A 23,899-nucleotide genomic window follows, 5' to 3' on the forward strand; every position below is an offset into this window, starting at 1 on the left:
ATAAATTGTTAGACATTTTGTTTGTCAAACTCTCTCCTGCTCTTTTGTTACTATTTGAGAGCCAGTAGTAACAAAGTGGGGTACACTTTAAATGGTGTCTATTGTTTTGAAGTAGGCCGACGGGACGCTCGCGTTTAGACATCTTAACCAGGCGTGTCTCCGTTATTGAATCCACCGTTTTGTTAGCGATTACAAGGTAATTTGAACAAAGGACTATGAATGTTTGTTGTCTTGTTGGAGCCACGACCATATGCTTTCTATTGTAATTGGAGACTATACGGGAATGTCGGACATGGAGGGTAAGTTCAGCAATATGTATTTAATCAATTAGCCATAACCTTTCTTTTTGGGCTTTTTGGGCTTCTTTGTGTTTTATGGGACGTGTGGTTTTTTGTTTTTGAACAAGTCTGTGGCTAGAGCAATAGTCTCGGGGGCACTACCGAGGTATTGGGGAAATCGCCAGATTACTGGTTGTTTAACCATTCCTGCGGGCTTTGTGTTTAATCCATCCCACCGCAGACCTGTTTGAAGGTAAGAACAGGTCCGCGTTTAGGTAAATTGTATGGGATATTTTTGTATGCCTAAGGGGAATGGTTATTTGGCTTTCGGTAATGTTGCTGTCCTTCCCGGCTCATGTTTAGTTTATTTAGACCGTACAGACTGGCGTCACCGGTCGAAATGTTTGTGGAGGAACCCTCGAAGGTTTTGTTAAACGCATTGACAAAAGAACAATTAGTAGAACTTGCTAGTCATTATAAAATAGAGCTTACAAGTACGCAATATAAAAAAGAGATAAAAATTATAGTGAGTGCAGCCTTGGGCGTCAAGGGTCTACTGGTAGCGTCTGGCGATGTATCCTAGGATGAAAAAATTCCTCCGACTCAAAGTCATGCTGAAAATGTAACCTTTGCTGAACAAAAATAATTGTTACTCTTACAGTTAGAAAATCGTAAGTTAGAACATCAAATGCAAATGGTCAGGTTGCATCTAAACGAAAAAAATGAACGTGCTAAACGTCAACTAAAACAACAAAAGCTTGAACTCGAAGCTGAACGTTTGGATCTTATTAAACCAGGGAGAATACCTGGTTCAGGGGATTCAAAGCTCGATATCTCCACTAGTTTACGGGCTTCTTCCCTCATTTAATGAAAAGAATGTGGACACTTTTTTCGTGTTATTTGAAAGGCTGGCAGACCCGCAGGGTTGGCCTGATATACATCGCGCTCTTATGCTGCAGTGCACTCTTACGGGGAAAGCACAGAGAGCGTTTTCCACTCTCAGTGTTGATGATGCGAAAGACTATGAAGTTATAAAGGCGTCAGTTTTAAGATCATTCGAGTTAATTCCAGAAGTCTATCGCCAGCGCTTTAGAGGTATGCGAAGACGTTCAGATCAAACCAATGTTGAGTTTGCGAGAGATTTGCGGTTGCAATACCAACGCTGGTGCGTCGCCTCTAATGTTCAAACAGTTGACAACATGACAGACTTGATAGTTTTAGAGCAATTTAAGAACACATTACCAGAGCGTGTTGCGATATATATTGCTGAAAAACAGGCTGAGAACGAGGCCGATGCTGCAGTGTTAGTAGATGAATACGAACTAACGCATAAAGCTCATTTTGGCGAACGTTTGCGTTCAGGTTAATAATTCAGGTTGTTGTGCCTACCACCATTCGACAGCTGGTACTGAAGACTGCTCACGACATGTTGGGGCATTTGGGGGTGAGAAAGACATATGATCGCATTATGCGTCATTTCTATTGGCCTAAATTAAAGAAAGATGTTGCGGCCTATGTTAAAACCTGCCATATCTGCCAGATGACTGGAAAGCCCAATCAGGTTATAAAGCCTGCACCTTTGCGTCCAATACCTGTTGTGGCTGGTCCTTTTGAACATTTACAGTTGGACTGTGTAGGGCCATTAGTTGGTGCTAAAGGTGGGTCTAAGTATTTGCTGACCGTAATGTGTCAGGTAACCCGTTATCCTGCTGCCTAACCACTACGCTCTATTACTACTAGGTCAATTGTAAGGGCTCTATCTCAGTTTTTTTCTATATTTGGCATACCAAAGGTGGTCCAGACTGACCAAGGCTCCAATTTAATGTCTCGTGTATTTGCTCAGGTTTTATGCCAGCTTCACATTAAACACAACAAAGCCTCTGCTTTCCACCCTCAGAGCCAGGGTGTTCTTGAACGTTTCCACCAGACACTGAAGTCCCTTCTCCGTGCTTACTGTATGGAGTTGGGAAGTGACTGGGAGGAAGGTTTGCCATGGCTGTTGCTTGCCTCTAGGGAGGTGGGTTCAGAAAAGTACAGGGTTCAGTCCTAATGATTTGGTCTTTGGTCACTCTGTGCGTGGACCTTTGGCTGTCCTAAAGGATGGTTTGGACCTTAAGGAGCCACCAAAAGCCTTGTGTGATCATGTAAATGGTTTTAGGAGACGTCTTTATGAGGCGAGCGGTATGATAAGCGAACTCAGCGTCGTGTTTTGGCAGTGGGTGATAAAGTGCTAGCTCTTCTGCCAGTTTTGTCATCTCCTTTCCAGGCAAAGTTTTCTGGCCCACACACTGTTGTCAGGAAGGTTTCAGATGTTAATTATGCAATTGCCACTCCAGACAGGAGGAAAAGTACCCAGTTGTGTCACCTTAACCTGCTTATCACCATATCACGAACGTTCAGATGCATTCAAGTGTAAAACTGCTGCACAGCCTGTAGCTCTAAGTGACGCTAGTCTGTCTCCTGGTTTTTCTGTTGTTTCTCCGGCGCAGGAGCAAGAGGAGATCCTGATGATGGGGTTTTGCGTGCGCGTTTACACAATTCTGAGGCATTGAAGCAACTTCCACAGTTGTTTCAACACTTGTCTGTGGACAAGTGTGCTGAGTTAATTAATTTAATTAATGACTTTCCAACTCTTTTCTCAGACACTCCGACTCATCTCTTGGAACATGATATAGATGTTGGTGATGTTTCCCCAATCAGGCAGCGGTTTTATTGTGTTTCTCAAGAGAAGCAGAAGCACATCGACACAGAGGTAGAGTACCTTCTCGACAATGGTCAAACAGGTCTGTTTAACAAGCCAGATGGTACATTTAGGTTTTGCACCGACTATCGGAAACTTAATGCGGTTACAAAACCAGATAGTTTTTCCGCTACTTCGTATAGAGGATTGTGTAGACCAGGTGGGTGCCGCGACATTTGTTAGCAAATTCGATCCCCTCAAGGGCTATTGGCAAGTGCCTTTGACTGACCGTTGTTGTGGCAAAACAATATTTAACAAACACAGCATTCCCAGGCAAAAGAGACGTCAAGATCCAAATTGTATTTAAAAGAAAATATACATTTATTCTTGCAAGAATAGTTCCCAGTCTAGCCACACAGGCCAGCTGCAGGGTGAGGGTGTCCCAACCCTAACAGACCAGTTTGCAGGCAGAGTGAGACACAGATAAGGCTTGGCTGGTAGTTTTTATAATGTTCTTATCAAAGCATTCTTTACCACCCACCCCAAAGGGCAGGAACTAAGGACCCCCATGGTTGCCTCAATCCCTCCCTAGCCCGGGGGATCTTTGCACCTCTGTCTTAGTGTCACACCCACAGCTGTATCAACGTTACAACAGGAGAACTCCAAATACAGAACACATGTCATTCAATTTTATCATTGAGAAAACAAAATAAGAAATAAAAGATTAAAACTGCCACTACACCGTTGTAGCGACAATGGGTGGTACATTTACGAATTTAGTTTGAACACGGATTAAAACAACACGCATTGCCATGTGACCAGCCTCAAAGACATTCCAACCCCCCTTTTTCACTTCCTCTCTGCAAGAGAGAAAGCCATGTGACAAACTCACACACATGTGGCAAACACACACACACACACAAGTTCTCTAAATTCATCATATAAAATGGCCACAATGTTAATATACATTAACCTAAGTGTGAAAGCTTCTAATATGCAAATCCTATGTAGTAGGTATTTTTCATAAGTGTTTAATATCATTTTAAAGGACAAGTTCGGTATTTTACACTTAAAGCCCTATTTACAGATCGTATCTGATGAAATAGAACGGTTAAGATTAAAATTTGGACACATGTTCCTTTCCCGAGAATTTTAGGTTTATTTCGCTTTTGTGGACCTATTTTGCCAAACGCGTCACACCCGTGATTCTTCCGTTGAGAGCTTGAATAATACACACTCCAGCCCAGTTGGTGGCGATAATGCACCAAGCAAACCACGGGCATATACACAGAAGAAGCAGAAGATCGCTGTCGTCATTGAAAGCATTAGAAACAGTCAGCTAAAAATGGTGCGAATTTGTGCAGTTCCGAATTGCGGGAAGATTCGTGGCAAAACAAGTCGTCACAGACTTCCTTTCAACAATCCAGAAAGGCTAAAGTTGTGGCTACAATTTCTGGAGTTGGATGTGAGCACACCTGTTGAGGTTCTGCAGAAAGCTGATCACCGTGTCTGCGGTCTACATTTTACCAATGAGGACTTCGCTGGAGGTCTAAAGAAATCGACCAAAAAGCTCTTTCGCCTAAATTATACAGCGGTTCCAACATTACGTCCTGGGACGACAGAGTTGGAAGAACTTGGGGTAAGCTTGACACTTTGTAACGTAATGTTTGTAACAGGCGGAAAATTAACTTATTTGGTATGTCCATAACCTGTCATGTTCATAACATCATAAGCCTAACAACACTAACCCTATCCTACATGATTTTACTATTTTTTTGGCTGTGGAACTTCAATGATGAAAACGGAATGATTACCGTAGGCTATCATTAACATCGTGCAAGTTTAAAGACATTTTAGCATTAGCCATGGAAGTGACAATAAGGATTTGCCATACTCTATAATGTCATATGAAGTCAGATCCGATGTGTTGGCCCAGAATAGCATATACTTTGTATATACTTCATATACATTGTGGCGCTAATGTACTTTTTGTTTTCTATATCAAATACCCCTTTGTGACTTCCAAAAATCAACGCGTTGGCTAGTTGTTAGCCGCATTCAACAACAGTCCTAACCAGTATGTAGTAGATTTGTTCTATAAACATTAGATTCAATGAACGTACCCAGCATATTTATTACTTCTTAGCTCTTATGAGAGGGCCTATACATTTCAGGAATGCACAACAACGCACCCCCCCCTTCTTTACTGCACTCAAACCTGTTTTTTAGATCTTCTGAGAACACTTCTTGGATGCACCCATTCCCCCTTGTCACTGCACTCTCTCTGCTGCACTTATGCTGCCACCTATGCAAATACCTTCTGCCAGTCTCCTGATAGTAAGCTTTTAATTGAGTAGTTGCTGGAATGTTGCTCCTCTTTTTGTAAGTGGTTTTGTTAGTGTTTGTCATAAATCTGAAGACAATGAATAATGGTGTTGCATTGATTATTTGTGATTTGTACTGTATTGCAGGCTGTTGGTGGTGTTGAAGCTGAACCTCACATTTTCAAAGTGCCACAGTCAACTCCCGTGAAGGAACCAAGCACTGGCAGGCCTTTATCCTTCCGCAGTGTTGGGATGCCTTTGCTTCTTACCAGCCCACAAGGTTCTCAAAAGACAAGGAAGTCCCTATCTGGCACGTATCTTGCCTACACTGCTTTCGGTGACAGATCAACTCTGGCTGTAAGCTATTTCTGTCTTTTGCCTAACTATGCTATATACCATTATTTACTTGAATACAAATACAAATTTATACAATTTATACAAATAAACAAATTTACAACAATTTGTCAATATCTGCTTGAAAATCTAAAGCTCCATTATTACACTTCTCATCAGTCAGAAGAATTTCAGACTGAGATGGCAATATTGGACACAAGCATGACTTCAGTCTACAGCGACGACGAGAAAGACATGACTTTTAGTCTATCCAGCAAACAATCCACCTCCAGTACTGCATCTAGTTCAATATCAAGTCCTTCAGAAATGCAATCTGAATGGGATGATAGAAAATGGATAGTCAATGAGTCACATCTCATGAGGCTATTCAGTAATTGTCACAAGTGTGGTGTAGCCATCAATGAGAATAAAGTGACAAAATTGGGAAGCCAAATAAAAGTGGAGTGGACCTGTCTGAATGACCACCATGACAAGTGGGCATCATCTCCAGATGTTCGTGGAATGGGACAGAATAACCTGCTTATACCAGCAGCTATTCTGTTTACCGGAACAACATTCACTGAAATCCATGAGTGGGCCAGACTGTTGAACTTACAGCTTCCAAAGAAGACCCAGTACTACTCTGTCCAGTCAAATTACTTATTTCCAGTGATACATCAGGCTTACAAGGAACATCAAGAGAAGCTAATACAGCGGATCATGCAAGTGCAGGCGGAAGGCAAACCAGTCGAACTGTGTGGAGATGCAAGATCGGACTCACCAGGTAACATATTACGTTGATATTTGAAATTGAATGTAATGGCACAAAAGCACGTATAACTTTTATGCTACTGTTACTGCTGGTTGGCTTACACAGAATATTGTTGAATTTTACAGGCCACAATTGCAAATACTCCACATACTCGTTCCAGCTTCTCTCCACTAATGAGATTATTCATTTTGAATTACTACAGGTAGGTTTCACAATCTAATCAAGAATTTATTTGGGAAAAAAAAAAGATTGGCTTATACATATTTTACCCATATGGCATTGACGGAGCATTTTCATGTACACAAAGTGTTGCGTGAATCTAATAATGACTTATTAATTTATTCATCTGTATCTCTCTTCTGTCACTGTGCAGGTGACTGAAGCCAGCAGTTCGGTTGCCATGGAGTCAGAAGGTTTTAGGAGGGGTCTCAATGAGCTGCTGTACAAGGAGGGACTGGACATTGACCTCATCGCCACAGACCGGTCCCCATCAGTAAGAAAAATTATGCGAGAGGAATTTCAGCAAATCCACCGTGAGTTTGATCCTTGGCATGTAGCTAAAGGTAGTTCTTCTCACAAAACATTGTCTATTGAGGCTGACACAAGTAGCATATTCAGTACGAGACTAATAACAGTTATTTTCAGTGTTTATATTCACATACAGCTGCTGAGACTTTGCCACTGCCACCACGTTATACTGTGAATGAATATGCATCTACAATCTATTCTTTCTTCTAATTGCACACACACAGGCATAAAGAAAAAACTTGTGCCGCTTTCAAACAAAAAGGACAACCGTGATCTACAGGGCTGGATACGCTCGATAATAAACCATTTTTGTTTTTCATGCGCCTTGTGCGGCGGGAGTGCAGAGGTAATCCACCAAACTGCTTGATTACAAGGCAGACATGTAATGAATGAACAAGTGCGAACATGCTGTTATGACAGACTAGCATTGCATGACCTGTGTTAAAATGTCATTTGTTTTGTAGCAACTGACACAACGGTGGACTTCACTTCTCCATCACGTCTGTGGAGAGCATGAATGGGAAGAAGATGGTGAAAAGAAGAGATGTTTCCACGCCCCTCTAAGCCTAGATGACCAACTGAGGAAACGCTGGCTCCAACCAAAGTCCCAGGTCTTCAAGGGTCTACATGCAATCGTCAAGGACAAAAGACTTTTGAAAGATCTACAGCATTTGACGCATTTTAAACATACTGGTATGTTGCCTTATGACATATCTAAGTATAAATGCACACGTATGTCATTATGGATTTTTTGATAGGTCTGTCCTGGGTAATACAGAGGTCTATAAGATTACCATGATGGCATTTCTTTACAGGGGCTCTGGAGGTGTTTCACAACGCCATGCTGAAGTACTTGCCCAAAAGACTGCATTTTGCTTATGGGACGATGGTTGCTCGAACAAAACTGGCCATCATGGACAACAACTTCAACGTTGGCAGAGAGCAAGCAGTGACTGCACAAGGTATAGTCGGATAATGCACAGCTTATTTGAACATTTTGGTGAACGCGTTTCTGAAATAACTAGGTGTAATGTTTGACACTACAGGAACTCCAAGATACAGTCTTTCATTTAAAAAACAAAGCAAGGACTGGATAGTGAGAAAAATCTATGAGCCAACTTGTCAGACCTTCACCACTGGCCTTGTGGAACGTGTGTTGGAGAGAAGGCAGAACGAAACATCTGATGACCGACCACATTTTCAGCAGCCTCCAAATATTGCTTCTAAACCAAGACCCCTTAAAGAGGATGCCATCCAGAAGCACCAAAGTAGATTTCATGAACAATCTGACAGTTAAAATCAGCAAAATGTACACTGTGTGCAAATTGTGCAGGGCACTTGCAATTGTCATAAAAATGATGTAAATAGTTTGAGAGTTGGCTAATTGTGAAGTGTTTATGTTTTTAAAAAAAAATACTGCACAAGTGCTGTATAGGAAAAAAAAACTTTTATTTTAACATTCTGTGTGGCATAAGAAATGCAAAACTTTTTTTTATATTAAACAAGAACTTTTACTTCAGCATACTGTGTTTTGTGGTTTATACACTAGATGCAGAACAGGAGGGTAGGTGGAAACTGGATGATAAATCTGTTGAATACAAGAAATGTGTGTTTAGTAAATAAATAAACAATTTCATAAAACATTATTAGAAGGGTTGGACATGCTCTCACATACCTTACTGAGGTGTTCAGGACACACTATCTTCCTTTCTTTGACCTTTGCCTTGAATACACTCTTGCGATGTTCATGAAGCTGATGCAGAACAGGGGGCAAGGACCTGAATAGTACAACTGCTGAAGAGAATAAAATGCTGTAAGTAATTAGATAGGCTAACTATTTTGACACGGTGAACTTGGAGTAGGCTAGTGCACTCAAATACCTTGTGGAGTTGTTCAGAACACAGCCTCTATCTCCCCTTCTTTGAATCCTGTGTACTGTCCAGTGGAGGATGGGAACACATCTCTGATGGCCCACACAACACAGCTGGGCAGAACGACTCGATTTCCACGTCCGAGTTGTTGACCTTTGAGGGCCCACTCAAGAACCACTCTGTATGACACCAGTCGTAACTGTCTAAAAGATATGTGGAAATTACGTAATTCATCAGCAAATCGTAATGAGAAAATAAAATAGCAATAAAAAGTCCATTATAAAATGTGTATGACGAGGTTACCATCAAAAGTGGGCTAGGCTAAGTTACTCTCGATAACAGATTTACCGATCATGAAGTAGGCTAGCCAATTACTCTAAGATTACTTACCGATCTGACAACTGGCCATTCAACCCCTCTGGTCTAGGACGCTTTTTCCAATTATGTTTTGGGACGTAGAAGAATGTCTCGATAACAGGTCTCCTGAGCAAATCCCGAACATCACGTTCTGTGACACAAGTCGGCGAGACCGCGGTTTCGTCAACGGAGACGTTTAGATTCTCCATCCCCTCTGTAACCAGTAGGTCCCATTCAGTGCAGCACAAACTCTCCTCTTCTGTAGACATCTGTCTACACTTTCGACAGGAACACCACCAAGTGCCTGTAAGCCTTGAGACAGCAGCAGCTTCGGCAACAGGCATAACACTGGACTCCGTTGTCAACTGCCGTTCAAAGTCTGCCTTTCTTTGCAGAAATTCCTCTTCTCAATATTCAGGTTCAAACCTGTAACCCTGTCCATCAAAATCAATCTCAAAACCGTCATCCTCGTCCCATAGAAATGTCTCGGAATCCATTTCTAACACAGATAGCTTCGATCTTGTAAAAGTGTTTAGATAGCTTAGCCTACGATACCGCGTCCGCGACTGCATAAGACTACAAAAAGCATACAAACAACCCCATTTCCGTTTCCCGCGGCGGAGTAATACCGTAACGTTATCTCACACAGCGAATCCAATACAACTCAATGGAGTTGGACAAATACTACGATAAAACCTGTTGGAATACATCTTTTTCAGCGATTTTTTTTGGGCCCGTATCAGTTAACACCCCTGACCACTCGGTGAGTTTCACGTCTTTGTAAACGAAAGTTTAATGTGTTTTAGGAAGGAATCTTCCAGTGGCCATAGACAACCATTGTGTGGGGGTGGGGGGGAAGCGAAATAAACCCAAAATTCTCGGGACTGGAACATGTGTCCAAATTTTAAACTTAACCGTTCTATTTCATCAGATACGATCTGTAAATAGGGCTTTAAGTGTAAAATACCGAACTTGTCCTTTAAATCTCGTGACGTGTCCTGTCGCACCGACAGCCCATTTACGACGCTTAGGAATGCACAGAGAGAGTCGACCCTCACCCAATGCCGGCTGAAAGACAAATGAACCCCTGTTGTCCTATATTCTATAAATATAACCACTTGAAAGATGTGTTAAACATGTACCTAATTTTCCCATCTCATGATTGTAAAACGTATTGATGTGGGATTCCTTTTTATGTGTTCATTAATGCTTAAGACTTGATGTTCACTTGACACACTCATGTGTTGCATGTTTAGTCTTTGTAAAATCCAATTGTCGTCGCCCACTGGTTAATTTACATTACATTTAACTAATGTTGTGTTATAAGAATTAGTATTGTATGTTATCAGAATCTTGAAGGGTCCTCTCTGAAAAACCCTTCAAATTACTTATTCAAATTCTCTGTCCTGAACACAAAGAGCCATAAAATCTTCCTCCAAAGGAGCGCTTTTATTGGCTCACACCCCCCAGAGGGCAGGACAGCTTCACACTCAAATAGTAAAGAACCCTACTCCTCGCTCTCTTGCCCATGCTCTGGTTCCAACATCTTGACGTGCTGAACGTCCCTATCTGAAGATGAGGCCGCGGGCCTACAAGCCTGCAAGGCCTCTCCATTCCCTGCCACCCAACGGCAGATGAAAACTGCAACGGCTCCATTATTGAATGGGCAACCATTCATTCTTCAACCTCCAGCAACACTCAACTTCAGACACCTTTTGAAAGGACCGCGCACAGCGCACGTGCTCCGGGAGACGCATCAAATTCAAGGAATGACATTTACACACACACACGCATACAGAGAGAACTGAAGCAAGTATTTCTTTCCAGATTTAATTGCTTAAAGACTGCTTATCCCTGTTTTAAATTAATGATTTCCTTGGTGTTCTCAAAGGTTAACTGTATCTTCTTTAGCTTTAATTCACTTCCATTTTCCCCTGCGCAACTCCATGTCGTTATCTGTTTGTCTTATGTGTTTACGTAACGTTACCCTGTGTAAATACCTGTATCACGTGTTTAGATGTAGAAATATGTATTCATTAGCTTCGTTTCATTAAAATACAAATATGATTTGATTAAACTGTCTCAAGCTCACATTACATCGTCCCTGAAATGTCTGATCTTAAGCTACAATGCTTTATAAATTTTATAAGGATAGGAGTCGTCATTCTTCTGGCCAGAGGATGATCTCTTCTGTGTTTATAAAATCGATGATCCTATTGAGAATTAATACAAACGCCCGTTCGCTGGACGAACGTAACTAACTTAATTCCAATCAGAATTATCTTATAATCGATCTGTAATTGGACTATTTGTATATTAATGAAGAACCATAGTGCACTGATCATTAATATATACAATTGATCCATTATCAGTTTCGATAATTTAACGTAACTGTAATGTGCAAGATATCTTAATCATATTCCTGATTAAAATATAACTAATTCCCCACATAGTTAAATGACTTTATAGCCATTTTGAATGCAGTTACACCGTGCAAGAGAGGTGTCCACTTTTATCACTTCACAGGGGTTGTTCTCCTATAAGGTAATGAGTTTTGGGTTACGAAACGCTCCTGCCAAAAAAGCTATTTTTTTGTTTCATCTGACCATAGAAACCGTCCCGTTTGAAGTGCCAGTAGTGTCAGGTACTTTTCAAACGTTCTATGGACAGAGGAACCAACAAAAATAGCTTTTTTGGCAGCAAACACTTAAGATGGGTTTGGTGCACACAGGGATAAAAAAGTACCCCATGTGTAAAATGAAATACTCTGCTGCATCTTTACTGCTGTGGGCCTAATTTTCTGCCAGAGGTCCTGGACATCTTGTTCAGATACATGGCATCATGGATTGGATCAAATACCAACAGATAAAAAAATCGAAACCTAACAGCCGGGGCTAGAAATCTTATAACGGGCCATGTTTGGATCTTCCAACAGGACAGTGATCCAAAAACAAATATCAAAATCAAAACAAAAATGGGTCACTGAGCACAAAACCAAGATCTGCAATGGCCATCCCAGTCCCTGGCCTGAACCCTATAGAAAATGAGTGGGCTGAACTGAAGAGAAGAAGCACCAACATGGATCTGGGAATCTGCAGGATCTGGAGAGATTCTGTATGGAGGAATGGTCTCTGATCTCTTGTCAGGTGTTCTCCAAACTCATCAGGCATTATAGGAGAAAACTCAGAGCTGTTATCTTGGCAAAAGGAGGTTGCAAAAAGTATTTAATAAAAGGGTGCCAATAATTGTGGCCAACGTGTTTTGGAGAAAAACATTTATTTCATAATGTGATTTAGCCCCACTTTCAATTCTCTTGCTTCAATGAAAGGTTAGAATTTTGGCAATTTTTTGAATGAAAGATCAAAAGGATAAACAATGCAGATTTATTTTTTACAGCCAGTTTTGATCATATTTACCAGGGGTGCCAACAATTTTGGCCATGACTGTATTTGTGTCACATGAGGCTTTTCTTTATCTTTATCAAAACAAGAAATGTGAGTGAGATGTATGATCTCACAGATGTAGGGTCTCTGACCAGCATAACTGCATAAATAGTACTTTAAAACAGTATTTTTTAAAAACTTTGAATTTCATAAAAACTGGTTGATGAAGCAAAATAGTCAACAAATGATAGATATAAATACCACATGGTAGGTAAAAGACAACAAATGGTATCTGATATTGTATAATTTGGCTTATTTTGGTAGCTCTTACTTTTTGATTAGACAACTTTATCTTGAAAGGAAACATGCACTGGGCATGATGGCAACTGTCAGTCAAACAAAACATGTGAGGTAGTTAGGGGGGTTGGGGGGCATGCTCCCCCGAGAAATTTTGGATTTCTCTGACCTACATATGTGCAATTTAAGACTTCTGAAGGCCCAAAAAAATGGATAAGAAATAGCTTTAAAACTATGTCAGTGGGCATTAGATTATTTGTCAATACCTGCTCTCTCCTCATCTCCATCGTTTTTTTTTCTCTCAGTCTCATTATCTTGCCCTATTTCTTCCCCTCCTAAAGCTGAACTTTGACTGATAGTCTTTTCATTTTTGTCTGTGTCAGTGAATAAAGTAAAAATAGGCTCAACTGATATTTATATGTTTTATGTATAATTTTCTTAGACAAGTTAATTTTCTGAAGGCTACCAGGAAAGCTGTAGCCTAAGTCAGTATTGCCAATAGGAACCTTCTACAAGCAAATTTTAAATGTTAAAAGTATAATTTTCAATAATTCAAAGTAGGCTACGTTTAACGCAGTTGGAGGAATTGGCAGACGTTCCCATGCGCTGTGGAAACGCGTCAAAGCATCATATAAATATGCAGCATTAACACACTTAACTGATTTTGAATGAATATTTGGATACAATGGTTACATAATGTATAAATCTCCCGGAATCTATAGCGAGCGCGCCCGCGAGACAGAGACTGTGCTCCAAACCGCGTAGCGCGTGTATGGCAGAGATGAATAGAGAGCAAGAGACCGCGCGCGTGTGCCTCATGAAGCGACACAGGAACCCAACAGAACCGTCACGGTGGAAAAAGTGTATCTGAGCATGTGACTGTCTATCCGAGTTTTGTCGAGAGCCGGAGGCGGCACCAAATTTGACAGAGGCGGGCGCCTCGTAATTCTCTATGCAGGAAAAAGGAGTAAATATTGGTGGGGACAATTTTGTCATTTTAAAATATTGATTGGGACTAGTACCTAGCGCCCATTATATATTACTAATAACAGCATTAATCTGCTAATAATTCAACGGCCTGTCATCAATTATTCCTTACTTATTGCCGTATTCTCTGATAAAATTAAAGAGTTGAGTGAAGCGCGACAGCACCACCTGCGTCTCAGTGTTGTAATTGTCACAGACGCGTATTTAAACAGCGCACGGGCCACATTAAATTGATCACCAGAATTTGTTTGCGGGCCTGATTAAAAGTCGTGGCGGGCCGTGTTTGGCCCGCGGGCCTTGTAATTGACACATGTGGTTTAGAGCATAAGAAACAAATGGTGTAAAAAAAAAAAAAAATTCAATTTAATTCATATGTTATGCTATGTCCTCTGTAGTGGACAACAGGACTCAGTTGCTTAAAAAATAAAAACATGAAATTATATGTAAAGGCAAAAATAATGGGATTTTTTTTTTCAATCACCAATTACATTTCAGGGTTTCAGGGTTTTTTTTAACCAAAATTTGTATAAAGTTGATTCTCAACTATGTTATGAAAGATATAACGGAATGCATTGATACACCATTTTACTTTATGCAATATGTGGGTAAAATGGCCATAAATTTATATTCCCATTCAATGTAATGTATCTATACACTGTATCTAATTTGCACATTAATGTGTTCTTTGAGCAATTTTTAAAGACCAAGGAGACGTTGATTTCATGGTGAAACCTCCAAACATTTGGTATCTCTGAAAAGCCCTGAATGTGCTCTTTACAGGACACCCAACTGTGGCATGTGACTGTGACATGTATGGTGTCAGAGAAAATATAATGTCCACTACAGTGGACAAAAGTCTATTCCTGGGTCCCATCAGAAGTTGATCAAATTGTGTCTAATGTATCAATTGCACTGAGGAAAGGTTCTGAACAAAAATTGCTTAAAGGTAACACAATATATGCTAACAAACTCTGATTCCTTGCAAAGAATACTAAATTATGATGAAGGATATAAGTTCTTAAGACCAGTAAGAGGGACTCCTCCCTATTGGATGTCTACGCAAAAAGATCTGTTTGCCCTGATAAGACAACTAGGCATACCAACATGCTTTGCATCTTTTAGTTCTGCTGATCTGAGATGGCCTGAAATGATGAACACTATTCTTAAGCAAGAGGGGAAACAAATAAATGTTGATGAGCTTGATTGGTCTGAGAAATGTGGACTCATAAGACGAAACCCTGTCACTGCAGCAAGAATGTTTGGTCACAGATGGCATTGTTTTCTAAAAAATTTCATAACGTCACCAGCAAAGCCTATTGGCAAGATAAAAGACTACTTTTATCGTGTTTGAATTTCAACAGCGTGGTTCTCCTCATGTTCACTGTCTTTTTTGGGTGGAAGATGCTCCGAAGCTCAATGATCATGATTCATTGGGGTAAGAAAGAGAGGTTGAAACAGTAAAAGCAAATGTCTTTGTTCATTTTCAAATATCTTGGATTATTTTCAATCCTACAAGGTTTTAACGGATAATGTTTGTTTTAGTCTAAGAGTGAAGAGATTGTTTTTAGATAGGACGGCTTAATAGATATGGAGAAAAAATCAAGGACCACAATGGAAATAAATTAATGCAACTTTATCGTATTATTGACAAAGTAGTTTAGAAAATGTACTGCTCCTGTATTGCTACTTGTTATGTCAAATAAACTCAACTCAGCTTTGTAGTCTATGAGGGCATCATTTCTACTGAAATGCAACCCTGCAGTGGGTTACACAAAACTTGAAATGAACCCAACAAAATGACCCAACAGCCAGAACCCAGGGAGAAAAAATAACCAAGCAAATTTTCGAGTGAGAGGAGACAGAAAGCTGTTATCTTCTATCAAAGCAAACGTGAATGGTGTCGTCTGTTGAATAGACGGTTCTTTTCTTCCCACAGATGCCAGAAGCACACCGACTTTACTCCTTTTGCTGTCACTTTAATATTTTATGATGCTGTTAATGTGCTTGTGCCGTTAAATACAATTATTTGATTTAGACTGTTTAATGTCCATTTACTTCCTAAATTACCAATATATATTTAAATAATTTATATAGCCTAAACAAAATATATAAATTACATTTGCTTGACATGAAATAACCCATAATGAGCTAAAATTAGCCCAGCGATGATTGCATAATAATCGAAATGCTTCTGGAGAAGTACTGGGAGGGAGACAAAGACATTTTATCAGAATTCAATGAGACCCAACCTGTTTAAGTTTCCGGTTTCCTTTTCTTAGTAACTATAGTTCCTTGGGGACGTCACAAAGAGTCCTAAACCCACCCCTTTCTGAACAGACATAAAAGAAACTGAAGCATTACTTCTGTATAGTCATTCAGCTCCTGACACAAGATGAATCTGCAGGTCTCCGTCGTTCTTCTTTTCATTTCTCTCACTGGAGGTACAGAAAACAGCAAGTATTGAAATGCATTATTTTCTATTCATACTGTAGAGCGCTAACTCAATGTCTCTCTCTGTCTGTAAGGTTATGCTCTCAAGTGTTACTCCTGCACATCTCTGACGGGTTCTTGTGCAGGAACAGAGCAGATATGTACAGCTGCAGATTCTGCATGCTTTAAGATCGAAACATCCAGTAAGTCCAGTATAATGTGGAAATCTGCTGTATAAGTGATACCGCTGGAGAGAAAGTATACTTGTTAACTGCTCATCTTGAAATTGTTTTATTATCTTATTATATTATAAATTTTTGTATTTTTTACAGGTTCCTCTAAGGTGTCCGCCTCATCTAAAGGGTGCATACCTGTATGTAAACAAGGGACTGCAGAGGCCCTTGGAGTGACAGTGACTACGAGCTGCTGTAACACTGATCTTTGCAATGCAGCAGGTATTGGCCTTTGTTTGATCATGCGCTAGCAGTTTGATTTCATCCACAGTAACTTAAAATGAGGAAATTCAGGGCTCTCAAGTCTCACGCATTTCAACCCGTTCACATGCTCACACGCCACACCTTGTATTTCTCACGCTGAGGAGTTAGGGTTAACTTGTCCCGCTATACAATTAATGGACGAGGCGCAGGCAAACGGAGCGAAGTTCTCTGCCGAGTTCATAGCATCTGTCTTGAGTTATTCAGAGTTAAATGCCAGCTACCAGCCAATCAGAAATAGTTGTTTCTGGGTAAATTACGTGTTCCCGCTGCAAGCGCGTTCGTTACTAGGCAACAAGCGCACACAGAGTGGAAGTTGGAAGAGCAAGATCGGATGAATTCGGTTTGCGGTAGGAACCTCTTCATGTTTTTTTTTTTTTTTTAGCATTTTGATTTTACGATTCCTGGACGAAATCTCCTGCCTGTGATCAAAGAGTTGATGATGTTGAGAAGTAGCCTATAGCCAAATTCGTGCAAAATAATTTTTGATGCAGTCAAAAACTCTCCAACTGCTTTTAAAGGGGTCATCGGATGCAAAATGTACTTTTATAATGTGTCTTTGCAGTGTGTGGACACAACCACCATACAATGAAAAAATCCATTAACTTTTTTTTTGATCCTCAAAAAGCCAAAAAGTTGTTGCTGATTATCATTTAAAGAGACATGCACCGAAACAGGTCGCTGTGAACAGAGCTGTTTTTGAGGAGGTAAAAGGGTGTTTTACACAACCATTGAGGAATTTTAACCAAAGTATGTTACAAACTTTACATGAAGACCCCAAAGAATCAAATCGAACTCCAAACTTTTGATAAAACTTGAGATCCCTGGAAATTATACAAACAATAATTCAATATGAACTAGTGATTGTTAATAAGCAGCACAATATTAAATAATATTATCAATATTATTATTATTATAAGTATTAGTAGTGGAGTGTTATTAATCCTAATTTCCTTCCTGTGTTGATTAGATGGAGTGTATAAGGGAAGCTTCCTCTTGCTCGTGTCTCCTCTGCTCTTCTACTTCCTGTTTCAGTGAGTCCAGCTGAACTTCAGATTCTACAGCAAACACCATCAAACAAACGCAATATGATACACAATATGAATAAAGCTTGTTTGTTGCTCTGCTGTTCTTTGGTTTAAGGAACTGAAAATGTACTTTTTTAACATAAAAAATTACTGCATTTAAACTACCATATTTATTCAAATCAAAATTATCAATCAAAATTATTATAGAATGTAATAAATAATTGAAGAAAAACTTTGCCTTTAATTGTGATGAATGACTAATAAAATATTTACGTATGTGTAATAAACATCTCAGTGAGTGACTGGAAATTTGTTTAACTTTTAAGTGTCACGGGTGGTAGTATGAGTAGAGCACGAAGACAAAGACTGCAAGAACACAAGCCCTGTGGTCGAAATCGCCCCATATACCCTTAACCCTCTGGGGTCGGCAATCACGCCGGTGTGATCTGCTCGCTTTTTTTCTTATCAGTGCAAAACAGACTCAAAATACTCTGTTGATTTTGATCTTACATACAAGTTTTACACATCATTCAAAACTGTTAAATGTCTTCTTTTATTTGTGTACACTCATAATAAGAACGAAATGTTGTGTTGTTTTCGTAAAAATAAAGAAACGAGCATTATGCGCGTTCTGCCGACTCTCAATGTGAAGTTCATTCTGAAACACGACAGAAAATGACCTGTAACTCAGTGAATGTTTCCCACACAGACTTGAAACATATGTCTTTACAATGCTTGGAGTCTCTATTTCTTTAATGATGTAAATTATATAAAAAACAAATATTCTCTATTTAAGTAATCCGTATGAAAGTGTGGCAGGTGGAATAGATATAACTGGGCTTAGACCCAGACAAATAGCAGACTACGCCACAATGGGACTTACACCCAAAGACTTAGTGACTTTTCGCTAACCAGGCACTCAGGTTCGTGAAGGGATCAGCCAGAGACAGTGGTCGAATACAAAAATATATTTTTATTATTATTAATTTTCTTTTTATAAAAATGTAAAACCAACGGAGCCGTACACACCAGAGTCACTCCAAAGATTCAAGATTTCACAACCAACATATAATACAAATTTCACAGCAAATAGAATGTACTTGACACCGAAACAAATAACAAACACACAATATAGTCTAGTCACAACGCGCGCACACACACACACACACACACACACACACAGACACACACACACACACACACACACACACACACACACACACACACACACACACACACACACACACACACACACACACACACAACCAAGAGGTGAAGATAGGGCTGAAACTTACCAGTGGGAGGCTAGTGGCCCGAGCAATGAGCATCCATAACACAACACCCCACTCACACGTGCTAAGTTTCACACCCACGCACCACAAGGGAAATGATCACACTTGGTGAACACACAACCACTGCACACAGCACGGGACCCACCACCGCAAGGGGCACTGCTCCCACTGGCGGTCTTCAGCACCTGGACAAAAGACAAACACGTGAAAATCAACCAAAATTACACACAACAATTGCAATACACTGGTAAACCCAAGATGGTACTAGGGTTAAAAATATGAGTAGCAATTAAATCACGCACATCAAACTACAAATTAAACAAACAAAATATCATAGACCATCCAGCACAATGGGGCAAAAATGCCGTCTGGATTAACCCCCAGTTAGCGATCTTTGGTCGGGGTAGACAAATAAAAACAAATAAATAATCAACCCAAATAAATCAGAAATAACGCTCTTGTATATCAGCAGCAGAAAAAGTCCTCCATACAAGAGCTTAAATAAACAAACAAAACAACAATGAGCCTATAAAATATAGACCAAAACAATTACAGTCAGTGGTGTCAGTCCATCAAACACTCAACACTTAAACCATGAAACTGGCTATATGATGTTCAATAAAACTAATTCACGGTATAACAGGAGGAAAGAGATCACCAGGAAGCTGCCGATTAACTTGAGCAAACCACGGTTCCACTAATTCTAGGTCCCGGGTGAAAAAGCAGCCGCAGTTGTTGACGTTAGCGTGTTATATCCGTGAACAAATCGTGACATTAAAAACGTAAGCAAAGAAGCAGATGTTCGGCGCTGATGTCGCCCACTGGCAGCTACCCCCCGGCTAGAAAGCCTCTTCCTTTGATAAATAGCATTGGGTCACGGCCCCAGGCTCTGATCGCCAATAACCGGGCGCACCCTCAGCTGATAACAGGGCTACTGCCGCAACGGGGCTTCTGCGACGCTACCACAGAATAGATGACCAAGACAGACATCAGACAGATAGGCCGGCAGGTAGACAGGACAACAGTCGCATGTCCATGACGTCGCTTGTCAAAAGAAAAGTCCCGGTTTATAAAGGGGCTTGGCCATCGCGGTTGGCTCACAGTTAACTGCCTAGAGCCACTCACAGCACAGTAAATTAAATACCACTTGGCCAGACAGCTGCATCCTGCTACAAAAGCAACATGTCATTGTAGCGGTACATCTCACTGATGCTGACATCTGTCCATTTATATTTGCAGCCCTTTGCAGTTGTCTTGAGCATTGGTGTTGTGGCAGAGAGTTGACACAGCACTTTCTGAAAAAAAATAGTTTGAAAAGACTCATGGGCGAATAGGAGTCACCAGAGCTCAGTTGCGGTCCAGTTTCCCGTGCGGGCAGGAATCGCGCTGTCTGTGGAACCATGTCAACATCAGTCTCGGTTTTCCATGACAGGGTGGACTTGGACCTGTTGCTTGCCTGCTTGTTTGCCTTGGCTCTCTTCGGGACAGGTGCTTGGACATATTCATTGTCACATCTGTTAATAAAAAAACATTTTAAAAAACATGAGCATGCTGATAACACAATCAAAGAAACTGTATTATTATCATTATCAATCCATGGATAAAAAAAAAAGACAACAGTTTTTGTAATTTTACAAGAATATGTACTTGTATATTATGACGATGTAAACACAATTACATTTCATCTGTATATATTACGTCTGTGGACGTTTTTTATTTAAGGGGCCACCGGAGGAGTTTTGAGATCTGTTGTCAAAAAAGACTTGACCCTCCCTTCGCCAGCAATACATTTTTCTATGACCCTCCAAATGATTGTGAAAAAATCCATGACCCTCCCCGATAATTTATTGATTTCTGAACTGGTTTGCGCTTGGCAAAGATGTTCAGAAGCCATTGATTTTTTACAACTATGACAAACGACAAACCTCTGCATACGTTACACATCACACTCCACTGTTATGGTGGCAATTTCAGTAGATTTACTCTCTAACATTGTTGTGGAAACACAATAAGCAACACTTCCTGCATACTACTCATCTAACATTAACTAGTACTCACATGAAATATAACAATAAAACATTGAGACCATTCAACAAAGCACAGTGGGTATAACAAACTCCACACAATAACTGGTTGCTATGGACTCGTCACTAGGCTTCCTCAAAACATTGAGACCATTCAACAAAGCACAGTGGGTATAACAAACTCCACACAATAACTGGTTGCTATAGACTCGTCAATAGGCTTCCTCAGTCATTGTATATTTTAGCATATAGGTGTTTTAAACGGTACCTTTAAAAGCTGCCGAAGCTGAACATTATCCAAAACTCAATTTCTCAGACGAGCGAATTTAGGAGCTTGCATGTTACCACTCCTTCCTGCTCATATGCCTTGAAAAGGCTGTCGTTTGCACAATTTCAAATCACCGGGACCGAAAGGATATTTAAAGAGTTGCCTACATATTGGCGCCAGTAACTTACAATATCACTCTGAGAGTGTGTGTGACCGTGATTTGTGTGCATACATTTAAGTCACTCTTTTTTACAGTCTATGGTCCGTCAGCTCGGCATCGCTCGTCAAGTTCGTAGAAAGCTTTATTATTCAGTCGATTTTAAATTCTGATTTTGGCCGCGTCTCAAATGGGTCATACCATAGATATATTACCTATGAAGTTCAAGTAAATGCGCTAGAAATCCGCGCTCATTCAAGGATGTGCATTTATTGCATGGACGGAGAAAGCACCGAGACCTGGGTCAGGGTATATTCTGGCAAACCGTTTGCCAATCACGTTTCGCAATCGGCAAAGCAGATCATAGCACACGCCGTTTACCAACACACGATGGATAAATCGCAAAGCAAAACGTTCCTGCCTGTTTTCCCAGCACATCACTATCAATACACATAGAAAGCAAGAGGCTCGAGACGTAAGAGGAGGGGCAATCGTTTAAAATTTTCAAATGAAAAGTTTTAAACGTACGAACGTAAACAGATTGCAATGGGAAATTGTTATAAATGTGGACATCCACAAACAGTACAGTATATTGTTTTGAGTATGTTGCATAAGGGAGAGACGTCAATTCTCTCGACAGTTAATTAATGAATTAAGATGGCTGGGAATTTATCAAGTTTTACTAAAAGTATTATTAGGAAACGGGTCAAGACAATAAAGACTTAAAATATTATTTAAATTTCTAAAAAAAAAACAGTAGTTATGGATATAATCTAGTGTTATTTATTTGAATTCTTCCTCATCTTTCTTACTGTCTCTTGTTCCATATGCACTCCCACTCAGATTAGTAGGTAGCGCTAATGTACCTTTATACGTTGGCTTGCCAAACCATCATAAAACACCAGAAGAAGAAACCCGCGCGAGTTTGAATGCATGTAGTATCTTCCACTCAGCTGTTGCCATGAGTTTATCGACACATGAAGACCTTATAATGACTATGTATGAAAATGGACACACAGACACAGATATATCATATCATTTATCAGAGCTAGGAATGCTTGTTTCAAGTATAGTAACTATTAATTACTATTAATAGTAATAGAACTATTACTAAAAACTAACTAGTGCAGAATGTTAAAAAGTCTTACTACTTTCATACTTTCTAAAAGAACTGTATGTAACCTAATTCAATTTGATTTCAGGGAGCACGGAATTTGAATCCGGTCCCATACAATGCAGAGTATGTGGGTCACAAACTCCATATGGACCAAAATGAAAAGCTTTGCATGTTTGGTGTCACACATGTTATTGCGATTGTGGGTTCAGCAAGAAAATTGTTGGCCATTCCACTATGCCAATAAAGAACAATTTAACCATTTATGAAGAGGTGTACAAGTAAGATGAAATATTATATTACCATATGTTCATAGTTTTTGTGTACCTTAAATGTTAAATTATTTTTTATTTCTTCCTAGAAAAGCTGTCCTTTCCCATGGGATGTGGGACCAGGTCAGAGTGGACCATGGCACAGAATTTTACCTAACCCTCTTCATGCAGGAAATGTTGGCAGAATACAGACATAACCAGCAGAGACTACCTTACCTCCACATCAACTAAGGTGAGATTAATAAAGAAGGGAAAATAATTTGTAGGTCTATCTAAACTTTAGAATTACTGAATAATGTAAGTACAATTATAAATATAGCTGCAAGCAGCAATCACCGGGGCCAAGCGCAAGCAAGACGACAAGACGTGCCAAAGTGGCTGGGAGTGAGAGATCAACTGCAGCAAGGAGCAATTGAAGACATTTAAAGATGAATTTTGGCAAAATGGTTGAAAAATCACATGCATTAACTTAAAAATATGATTTAATAGATTATCACTTTCGACCAATAGGTGGTGCAGTTACAAAACTGTTGTGATGTGGTCAGAGTGAAGTGACGACGACACATACAAAGTTTGGTGTCAATATGTCAAGGCATTGCAGATATAAAGCCTGAATAGTCATTTTGGCATTATGCCTCAACTTTGCATCTGCGGTATCTGACCATGGTTTTGTCTATCGACACGAAATCCATAACTTTTACTTGGGACGGTCTGGAGATGACAAGATCCGATTTTGGTGAAAATCGGACAGTCGGTCTAGGAGGAGTTCGAAAAAGTACATTTTAAAAGGAAATAAAGATGGCGGACAGGAAGTTTGGCTGACTATGAAGAAATTGGTATCTATGTTTTCAGCATAACCCAAGGAATCTATTAAGACCAGTGTCATTACTATAGGCAAATGTATGCAAAAGTTATTAGCATTTTGGGAAATTTTGTTACAACTTTTGACCAAAAGGTGGCGCTGTCTCATAATCTTTTGAGTACCTTTAGGGCCTTGTACTGATGACCCA

General features: G+C 40.0%; 1 protein-coding gene and 1 long non-coding RNA gene across 2 annotated transcripts in view; both read left to right on the forward strand.

The window, feature by feature from the left end:
• Positions 1–23,899, forward strand: part of LOC306999438 — a 743,560-nt gene that overhangs the window by 491,419 nt on the left and 228,242 nt on the right. The window lies entirely within an intron of this gene.
• Positions 16,163–17,903, forward strand: LOC306999283 (lymphocyte antigen 6B-like). The gene is made up of 4 exons (XM_079613817.1): positions 16,163–16,251; positions 16,336–16,443; positions 16,573–16,695; positions 17,705–17,903. The coding sequence occupies exons 1-4, from the start codon at positions 16,203–16,205 to the stop codon at positions 17,770–17,772; spliced, it is 348 nt and encodes a 115-aa protein (XP_079469943.1). The 5' UTR covers positions 16,163–16,202; the 3' UTR covers positions 17,773–17,903.

The sequence above is a fragment of the Phoxinus phoxinus genome (assembly GCF_949152265.1).
Source record: "Phoxinus phoxinus genome assembly, chromosome: 5".
NCBI classification, from domain to species: domain Eukaryota; kingdom Metazoa; phylum Chordata; class Actinopteri; order Cypriniformes; family Leuciscidae; genus Phoxinus; species Phoxinus phoxinus.